This window comes from Hipposideros armiger, unplaced genomic scaffold (genome assembly GCF_001890085.2).
Source record: "Hipposideros armiger isolate ML-2016 unplaced genomic scaffold, ASM189008v1 scaffold_625, whole genome shotgun sequence".
NCBI lineage: Eukaryota > Metazoa > Chordata > Mammalia > Chiroptera > Hipposideridae > Hipposideros > Hipposideros armiger.
The window spans coordinates 746,141-756,306 of record NW_017731975.1 but is presented as its reverse complement, the minus strand read 5'-3'; the positions used below and the strand labels follow the sequence as shown (position 1 = coordinate 756,306).

The 10,166-nt window shown below is 54.0% G+C and overlaps 1 protein-coding gene across 1 annotated transcript in view; it reads left to right on the top strand.

Moving 5' to 3' along the window:
- The first annotated feature begins 839 nt into the window (after positions 1–839).
- SLC25A37 (solute carrier family 25 member 37) overlaps positions 840–10,166 on the top strand; it is a 36,974-nt gene continuing 27,647 nt past the window's right edge. The window contains exon 1 of the mRNA XM_019625417.1: positions 840–1,125. Coding sequence (XP_019480962.1) covers positions 913–1,125 — 213 coding nt within the window. The 5' untranslated portion in view covers positions 840–912. The remainder of the gene's footprint in view (positions 1,126–10,166) is intronic.

Below are 10,166 nucleotides of genomic sequence, written 5' to 3'. Positions count from 1 at the left end.
CTGAAGTGTACCTGGCGTATAAGACGACCCCCCACTTGGAGGCATATTTTTCAGGGCCAAAAAATCGTCTTATACGCCGGCAAATACGGTACTAGTTATTGTCTTGGTCAGTCCAGGGCAGGGTGGATTTAGTCTGTGAGAATAAGGGGAAGAACAAATTTAGCTATTATGTGTTTGCAGTGACAGAAAACATTCCGAATAAATGGGTGTTCTCAAAGCAGCAGAGAAGAGGGCCTTGTTTTAAGGCTCTCCACAGTGCATGACCTCGTGATGCATAAAAGGAGGTGCACTACTATAGTGCAGGGTGTCCTCAATTCTAGAACTCCACTCCATCCTCACGCCCTGCCCCCAACCTTGCCCACATAATTGCCCCATAAATGACATTCGCAGAAATTCTCCCCACCGCCAGGCCTTAGGAATGCCAAAGCTTGCTGAGCAATACTGTTTGCAAAACCGTGGGCTCTGGGGGCCTATTTCCCCTGAGCCACTGTTCCTGCTCTCCCTCCAGCTATAAGCATATCCCCTCTGCGGCCCGGCTGACTTTCCCTAGGGACCACCCTCGCCTGCCTGCCCCAAGCGAGGCAGCACCACCTCGCTCGAGGTGGTACAACTTCCCGGGACAGCCCAACGTCTCCTCTCGCCCCCGTCCGGTTGCTTGGAAATTTGCACTGGACAGTGACGTCACACAGGGAGGCGGGTCCACACTGGCCCGCACACCAATGGCGCGGCTGCAGCCGGCCTCTTCTTTTCCAGTGATTGGTGTCTGGGGCCCCTCCGCTCCACCCCAGCCCGCCATGGCGTCAGGCGCCGCAGCACAGGGGAGGTGGTTCCCACTTTAAGAAGTGAAGTTTTTCGCCCCCTCCCCCTCCCTGCCCACCTTCTGCAGCCTCTCGCGCCCTGCGGAGCTGGCGGATGGAGCTGCGCTGCGGCGGCGTGGGGAGCCAGGCTGTGGGGCGCAGAATGGATGGGGACAGCCGAGATGGCGGCGGCGGCGGCTGCAAGGACGCTGGGTCGGAGGACTATGAGAACCTGCCGACCAGCGCCTCCTTATCCACCCACATGACAGCCGGAGCGATGGCCGGGATCCTGGAGCACACGGTCATGTACCCGGTAGACTCAGTGAAGGTGAGGCACGACGAGACTTTAGGGACGGAGCGAGCAGAGAGGGGAGCGCGCGTGCGTGCGTTTGCATCCCGCGCAAGAGCAACCTGAGGCAGCGCCCCGAAACCACGCGCTCCCGGCGCCCCGATTCTATCCGCGAGCTGGCGCGCGCAGCTGGGGCGCGGAGGAGCGCTCCGTGCCGCTCCTTCCGCCCCGGGGCCACCTCCCCCCCCCACACACCCCACCCCGAGCCCACGAGGGTGCCCAGCCCGCACTCCATACGGGCGCTCCCGCCGCGTTCCTGGCCAGGGCTGCTGGCGGCGCTGCGGCGGGGGAGGAGAAGTGGCGAGCGACGCTGGCCTCGGTGGAGGCGGCGGGGTTCCCGAGGGAGGCGATCGGTGCAGCTTTGCAGTCTTACCACGCCTGCCCACGCGATCCGAGGGTTTGGGGGTCCTGGCTCGTCGCTGCTTCAGCGGGCGTTCCCGCTGGCGCTCCCGGCGTCTGAGGCGCGGCGAGAGGCGTCCACGGACCTGTGCGGGGTGGTCGGGGCTGCCCACACGTGCGCGGTTTCCGAGGGAGCTCGCCGCCCGGGAGCGCTAACCACACTCGCGCTCAGAAACGTGGCCCCGGCCGGATGGCGCTCCCTCTGGCCCTGGCGTGTGGCCTCTGTGTCCCCGGTGTTTTGGGGGTTGTTGGGAGTGGCAGGGGTCTCTTGGTTCTTGGCAGCCCTCTTGAGGGGTGGGGGTGGGGGGCTTGCCGGTTCAGCGGCGCTAAACCCTTTTCTTTGGGTTTCTGCACTTCTTTCCCTGGAGTTTGGGCAGCCAAGCAGCAGAGAGGCAGTGAGACTTGCGGTGACATTTGCCGCCTCTTTTTTTTGTTGCAAGGAGGTGGGCCGGCAGGGAGAACGTTGTGCTATCCAGCCCTTGCTGTGGGTTGTGTAATAGGCACTCAGTGCCCCACACTTCTCCAAGCAGGTAGTTTTAAATGCATTTTTGCAAGGGGGCAGTTTCAGCCAGGCAGAATGTTTGACAGAGAGCTGCCCTCTGTCCGCCTGATCAGGACACCGAATAGCCAGGGGATAGAGCAGTGGAGGGAAGTCATACTACAACAGTATTGGCACATTGCATTTGTGTAGGCATAACTCATCTAATCCATACAGCAACCCTGGGGATTAAGAGATGAAGAAATCGAGGCACAGAGAGATGAACTGATTAACCTCCCCAGGCTCACACTCCACCTGTAGCCTCTGACCCCAGCCCCACTGTGCTTTGGAAGACTGGGGGCCTGTTGAGGTGTCAGTTATCTTGAAAGGCAGGGCCCACAGAGCCCCGGCACTGGCAGCTGTATCTTATTGCTGATGCTGGCTCCACATGAGCGTTGTGAAGGCCAGAACGTCTTAACTCAGAGGGTTTCCCTGCCCTGGGCAGCTCTCTCAGAGCTGGCAGTCAGTGACTAGAAAGGCACACGTCCAGGGAGAGAAGGCATAGGCATTTGCGGTGAGGTGAGGCCCAGAGCCTGTGCTCCTGGGCCTGAGCCATCACCCTTTCTGTCCCTCCAGTGTCCCTGTGGGGAATTCGAGTAATGATTCTTGCCTGCCAGGGTTACGGAGGGGATGGGGGAGATCGTGTCTCAGGTTTTCAAAGCTCCTCCGGGAAAGACCCTGGATAGGTACCAGGTGGCATTTGTGTAGGAAAGAATCCCTCACATGTAATAAAGTTCCCCATATTTGAAGCTGTTGTCTTGAGGGCTTTGGACAGAGTGTGGGGGAAAGGGAGGAGCAGGGAGATGTTATCTGAGCAGGCACCAGCCCCACTGGGTCGTGGAGATGCATGTTCCGTCAAGGAACCATACCACTTCTGAGGCTCTTGGCCTCTGCGTCGAGTTTGGTTTAGAGCATCATTTTAGTTTATCCTTGGGATTAGAAGAAATTAGTCATGCCCTTTGAGCTCCCTTTGACACTCTAGAGAGGCATTTGTCTCACGTGTTTAAGTTGTGTGATCTGTGTTTAGGTTCCTCCTGCCCCTGAGACAGTGGTTATGTTTTGATCCAGTTGTCACTGTGTACTTAGTATTACTTTCTGTGGCAGATTTCAGCAATGGACAGGTTAACATTAACATGGCGCGGTGTGGCAGAAGGAGCTGGTCTGGCTGTCACCTTGTGGGGCTTGACTGTAAAATGAAGCCTTGGCTTAGCTCATGAGTAAGTCTTCTGGGTTCCGGGATTCTACCTCTGACCCGGAATACTGACCCATCCAGGTTCTTCTGTTTTTAAGCCTGCAGGTTTGGTTTTAAAGCACCTCTTGTTTTTCATGACAGCATTTTTGGAAGGGGTAGCAAGGCTTATTCTTGTATATTTTTTCAGCTGAGACAGACAGAGAGAGAGAGAGAGAGAGAGAGAGAGAGAGAGAGAGAGAGAGAGAGAGAGAGAGAGAGGAGTTAAGTGTGTGAGCCCCTGTAGGACCCCAGTGAGGCTGTGGCAGGGGGCCAAAGTCTGCCAAGGTCAGCACGGTTGTCTGTGCCGAGCGTGAGAGATCGGGGATGCCAGGCTTCAGTCAGCCTGGCAGTGCTTTACTTGGGGAGACTTTGACTGTGTCCTTAAGTATTTTGGATGTTGGAGACTGAGTGAGTCAGGAGCTCTGGGTTGGGTTTCAAGCCCTGCCCATAACTTGCTAGATGCCTGAGGCACTGTTGTGCGCCTTAGTTTTGTCACTCTAAATAACATGGGAGCTGAGGACAAGTTCAGTGTTTCTCCCCATTTTAACTTGTCCCCCTTTCTATGAACACAGAACACCCATTGTCCTCTTTTATATTATTTGAAATTGCAAATAATTATGTCAACTGACGCCACATCAATGTAAATCGTATCTTGGGAGAAGCAGTTTTATTTTATACGGCACACATTTTTCACTTTGATGTTGTGAAGTTAAATGAGAACGTTGGGTGGCCTGGTTTTTCCAGTTTTTCTATCCTAGATGGTATGGACCACGGAATAGAGTGCAAAATGCTTGGTATTGTGGTATTGTAGTCATAAGTGCTGAAAGCCAGCCTTGCTAACTGCTTAAAATCACAGTGTTAAATACACTTTCCCGTGAAGTTCCATCCCACCTCCCAAGGTCAGTCAATTTCGTGACCTGTGTTTTTCAAACTGTGGGTCGTAACCCAGCGGGATTGACATTTTGAGAACAGATTGGTCAGAGTATAAGTGTGCATGGCATGCAGTAAGGAGAAATGTTGCGCCCTGAAATTCTGTATGGGGTGTATGTGTGTGTCCCTGAGTGGCTGTGTAAACTGCAGTTCTGCCTGAGGGTTATGGCCAAAAAAAGTATGAAAAACACTGACCCCGATGGTCACTACTATTAATCTCTGCAGCTCTAGCCATCAACAGCCTGTGATTACTAAATGGGTGTGTTTGGAAGACCTTCTAGCAACTTTTCTGCCCCTTCCTCTGTCTTCCTCTCTCACCTAGGTCCACGATGGTGGGCTATGAGCACTCACCACTCAATCTGTAAATGGCCAGACCACCAGGACCCTTGGCTGCTGGTTTTCTTCTTTAGATTCCAAGCCCCCACAGTAGGACCTAGTAGGACCGAGAGAGAGCGCATGGGGACTCTCTTGGGCTTTTGCCAAATGGTTAGCAATTACTTGTTCCTTTCCAACTTGGGGGCAGAGGGGGGGGCGTGCAGCCAGTTTTCCATGACCATCTTCCTGGTGCTCCAAAGTGGCAAGTGGCAGAGTCACCTAGACCCGTGCTTGGGTGGATGTGAGAACCCCAGGTCAGGAGTGCTCAAGACTGTGGGGAGAATGCCAGGTGGGTGGAGAAGGAAATTCCAACCAGATTAGGCACACCACTTGTAGACCATGCTGAGTCCTGTGGTGGGGAAAAGCGGGAGCAAAAGGAAACCGGAAAGATTTGAAGCGAGGGAACTTCCGCTGACCTTTTCACAGCCCTTCTCTTGCTCTGCTTGTCAGGGAAACTGATGTCCTGAACTCTGCTAGGAGGAGCCCTTCTTCCCAGCCAGGGTACGGACGGATGGCTGACAGCATTCTCTCCAGGAGCGGGGTGGGTGCTGAGCTAGCTGGAAGCCTCAGGTTGACCTGGGGGTGTGTAGCTGGCCCTCCTGAGCTCTGAGCAGCATTGAGCCAGGCAGGTGCCAAGACAGCCCCACGTTCCTCAGGCCGCTGAGCCAGCTCCTCATGGTCCCAGCAGTGCAGGCTGACTGGTAGGAAGGGTGCTCAAGGGAGTGAGGGCAGCTGCCAGAGTCCCCTCCCACCCACTTAATGGCTTTGGGAAACAAAGTATAGTGTTGTGGATGCCATTCAGCTTCAAAAGGGCTCGAGATCCCAAATTGCTCTAGTTCCAGCATCAAAATTACAGTGATTTTTTTTTTCTGTCTCTCTTCCTCTGTCTTGTCTCCTTCGGATCCCTCCCCTCCCTTCTTTTCTGTCCTTCAATAGGAGGTGCTTTTCCTAAAAGGTGGGTTTGGGAAGGGCATGGAGTCAGAAAAGGAGCATTCTGGAACTTTTCTCCTAGTCTTTGTGTCATGAACTTCCAGGCCAAATGCTAGTCCCCGAAGTGGTATCGGCGCCCTGTCGGCTTGCGGCTGGAGCAGTGTGGGTGGGGATCTCACCCAGCCCCAGAGTCAGCACTTGGCCCCACATGGCAACTTTCCTGCCTGCCCTGGCCCACTCTGCCCAGAAATGGGGAGGGGTAGGCTGGGGCAGAGGGCTCAGAGGGGAGCCCCTAACAACATAGTGGGTAGTGAAGGTGGCCTCAGGTGACCTCAGCTCCAGTAGGGAGAGGTACTTGGGGCTTAATGGGGGGTTTTAAGTGACTGCTTTGTTTCAGCCTTGCAGGGGTGTGCATGTGGGGGCTGGGGAGGGGTGTCATGTGGAAGGCAGGGTGGCGCTGGGTCCAGTGTGCTTCCCAGCCCTTTCCCGGTTTCCGTGTGGGCGCGTCTTAGCTACCTGTGGCCATCTTATTTATGAGGGCTTTTGTCCCATTGCTCTTTGAAGCAGTGACCAATCTCAGGACTTCAGTCCCACTTCCCCTTTTTGACAGACGTGGGTTCTTGACCCTTTTCCAACTTCAGGAGGGTTGCCTTTCCCTGACCCACTGGGTGAACTGACTTGCTTGCATTGAATGAAGCCTTTGGCAATCTCTCTTGAATCCCAGAACCTTCTGGGTCCTCTCCTATCTCCCCTAGGACCCAGCCTTTTCTTCTCAAAGAATTTTTATTTTTGTTTGTTCTTCATCTTCAAGGATGCATCTGGCCCCTCCATGCTGGCGGTAGACACATCTCTACCCTCCTGGTGTTTATTAGAGCACTCCAGGAGGGTGTGAGCTCTGCTTCCCAGAGCCTGCCCTGCCCTGCCCTGCCCTGCCCTGCCCTGCCCTGCCCTGCCCTCCCCTCCCCTCCCCCGCCTCCATCTTGAGTGTTCACAGCTGACATTTTTCATAGGAGGGATGTGTCGGAATCACTTGCTCTTCGCTTAACTCTAATCCTTCCCTCAAGCACCTTCTGAGCTGGGGTGTCTCACCCTCAAGGGAACTATCTTAGAAAGATGCAGATCCCAGCCTTTGACTTCCTGGTTGGGCCGGACACTTAGCTTTGCCGAGTTTTAATTTCCTTATCTATAGAATGCAGATACAGATTTTCTTCCTGCTTTCTCTCTCCTGAACCAACTTTCCATTGCTTCCTTCTTCCGTTATTTTGCCTAACCTCTTCACGGAGTGCTCCTTCTGCCTTCCCGTCCTGTTACCAGTTCGCCTAAAGATGGTTCCCATCAGCTCAAACCCAAGCACCTTTGGGCTGAGTGAGGGGCCGCCTCCTTCTTTCCGTTACTCCACTCCACGGCCCACTTATCAACCTCTCCTTCCCCTTAGAGGCGGGATAGTGGAATGGTTAGAGCTTGCACCCTGAGCCAGACTGCCTGGGCCGGGTCCCAGTTTCCACTTGGGTGTGACCTTAAGCCAGTTTCTTCACCTCTCTGTGCCCAGTTTCCCCATCTGTAAAAGGGGGAGAGAGGATGGTACTGATGCCACAGAGTGGCTGTGAGAGTGAAATCCTTAACCTGCTGGGTCGTGAATGCTCTGAAGGTGTCATCTTCGTCTTCATTGTCATCAACATGACGGGAAGCACTTTCCCTCATTGTCTTCAGACTTTGGCGTTGGCTCACAGGCTGCCTCTCCACAAATCCTGTCATCACTCGCTCTCAATCACCACCTACTAGTAATATTCAGATCCCTCTGTTCTGTACGCCCCTCACGTGGATGGCCTTTACCTCATGGGGACTTGCCCCACCCCAGAACCTCCCTGAGTCTGAAATCTGAAATTCAGACAGTTCATGGCCTGACCACAGCTGTCTCACGGTCACCCTGTGCTCCATCTCCCGCCTCTTCTGTCTCCCTCTCAGCCCATCCCCGTCGTCCTCATCTGGCCTGGACACTGTGACCCGTCCCTGTAGCTGCAGGGCCCTCCGTTCCTCTGTGTTTGGTTCTCCTCACGCCGGCCTGCCCAAACCCAAACCCCGATCCTGGACAGACCGTCAGGCGGACGGGCAGCGCACCCTTCGGGAGAAAGCCATACAATGCCTCTTTGGTGCCAGGGCGCCCATGCCTCTTGGGCCCTTAGCTTGTCCTTCCATGTGTTCTGGTCAGGCAGCTCCATCACCCCGACAGCTGCCTCAGACCACGCTCTTGTTCCTCAAGCCCCACCCCCCACTCTTTCACCCTCTGCCTGGCATCTAGCTTCCTAGTTCCTAGAGGAACCTGGACCCCACTCAAACTCATCTTTCTGTCACTGCACTGCCAATTTTCCCTCCATCCCCTATCCCTCCGCCTACATAAGGTAAGAGGGTCTTTCCCTCCTTTTGGGTGACTCAGCCAGGGCAGGGAAGGGCGATGTGTGGGAACCGCCTCATACCTGGAGTTGAATCCTGGCTCCACACCTGGGGCACACGGCTTGACCTCTCTAAGCTCACTTTCCTCGTGGGCAGAGTGGGGACATTAATACCAACACCTACCTTATAGGGTTGTTGGAAGAATTAAATGAGCCGACACGTGCAGAGCTCTCGCTGTCGTGTCTGGTGCACACGTTCTCAAAAAATGGCCATGATGGTAGTTATTTTGGTCATCTCTCTCTTGAGTAACCCAGTTCCAGTATCTTTAGCCTCCCCCCATCCCCTAGTTGGTTCCTTCTTAAAATCGTTTATCCAGGTCCAAGCCTGTCCCATCTAAAATTAACTAATAAACCACAGACATCTCACCTTGACCCCCACAGGCCCCAAGTACCAACTTCTTTCTTCATGGAAACAGACAAGCTTTTGTGGCTGTGCTTTTTTTTTTTCTCTCTCCTTAAAATAATAGATGCTGTGAAAAGATCATTAACACTTGGCCTGCATTCCCTCACCTTGTCACCCCCCAGGCCTCTGGTTTTGGTGCCCACCACTCCACTAAAACCTCAGGAGGCTGCTAGCCATCTCCTTGCTGAGCTCAGTCATTGTTTTCCTGGTCCCTCTGCTGCTGTTGGCCCCACCCCTGCCAAGGGCACCTCTGTGAGGGTGGCCCTGGGACCCCGAAACCCCACAGCTGTCTCTGTTCCCCCTTTGGGTCTGGCGACTGCTCGGTCCCTTTGAAGCCTCCTGGTCTCCTCAGAATGCTACCCTCCACCTTCCTGTCTTCCCCCAGGACACGCGTCTCAGTTTTCGCCTGGGTCCTGATAACTTGCAGATCAGTGTCTGTGGTCCAGTCTCTCCGGGAGCTGGGTATCCAGTTGCCGCACAGACATGTCCACTTGGCTGCCTCATGGGCTCCTTGGCCTTGCCACGTCCAGTGTGGGCACCCTGACCTCCCCTCAGCCTGCACTCCCCTCGGCCTGGGCCCCGTCTCTCAGAAACATGTTGGTCATCTTGGTGGTCATCTTCAGCTTTTCTGCCACCCCTGCCCCCTTCCCTTCTCTCCATCCCCCACATGCATCTATAGCATCTCTTGACGTCGCTGTCTTCTCCCTGTACCCAGCACTGCCACCTTGGTTCGGGGGACTCAGCCAGCTCCCTTCCATGGACAGCGCACCTGACCGCGCGAGCCACAGCTGAGGACTCGCGCCCCTCTTCTCCTCCGCACTTCCTAATGCATGGCCTTGCGTTGTCTTTCTCCACAGCATTCATTACCTTCTAATATACAATACTGTTTACTTCTATTGATTATTTACATACTTCGTTTATATTTATAATTGCTCTTTATATTGTTTATGGCCTGTCTCCCCTTATATGCATGTAAATTCCCCGTGGGCAGGAAGCTTTTGGTCTTTTGTTCTCTGGTACATTCCCATTGCCAGAAACAGTAGCCGACACATAGTAGGTGCTCAGTGAAGTTTTTGCTGACTGAGTTACCACGGATCATTCACAGCCGGTCCTGCTCACTCTGGCCTTGGAGCCCTCCAGCGTCCCGGTGGACTAGTTTCCACACCTTGAATAGGGAAGAGGAACAATGCCTGTGCTGCCCACCTTGCAGCCCTACTTACTGCATCTAGGGAGAAAATGCAGCCAGGTTTGCTGTGAACAGACCTCTCTACCATTTAAAAATGTTAAGGCTCTCTGCAGGTGCCAGGTCGTGGTGTTTATTATCAAGCTGGGATCCTTTTAAAGGGGGATGGTTGGAGAGGAAAATCCAGCCCCTTCTCCAGGGCGTAGCAGAGCCAGTGAGGGGGCTAAGGTGCAGCCTCGCGTCTGCAATTCACAGCGGGTGGCGTCTCCCCACCTAACACTCCCCTAGCTGTCCCTGTTGCCTTCAGAATAAATCCCGAACTGAACTATCTCATGTGGCTTGCACAGAGACCCAGACCCTCCCTTCTCTGGCATGTCCACCAGAGCGAGACACGTAAAGTATTCTGTGAATGGTGGTTGAATGAATAAAGACACAATTGTTTTAAAGAGAGGGGGAGAAAAGTGAAAAAAATGCTTTTAAAACTGCTGTTAAACAAATACTCATTTTTTTTGGCGAGGAGAGGGTTTTGTGTTGTGTTATTGTTGATTCCATAATGTGTCTTGGCCACGAAAAGACTTTCT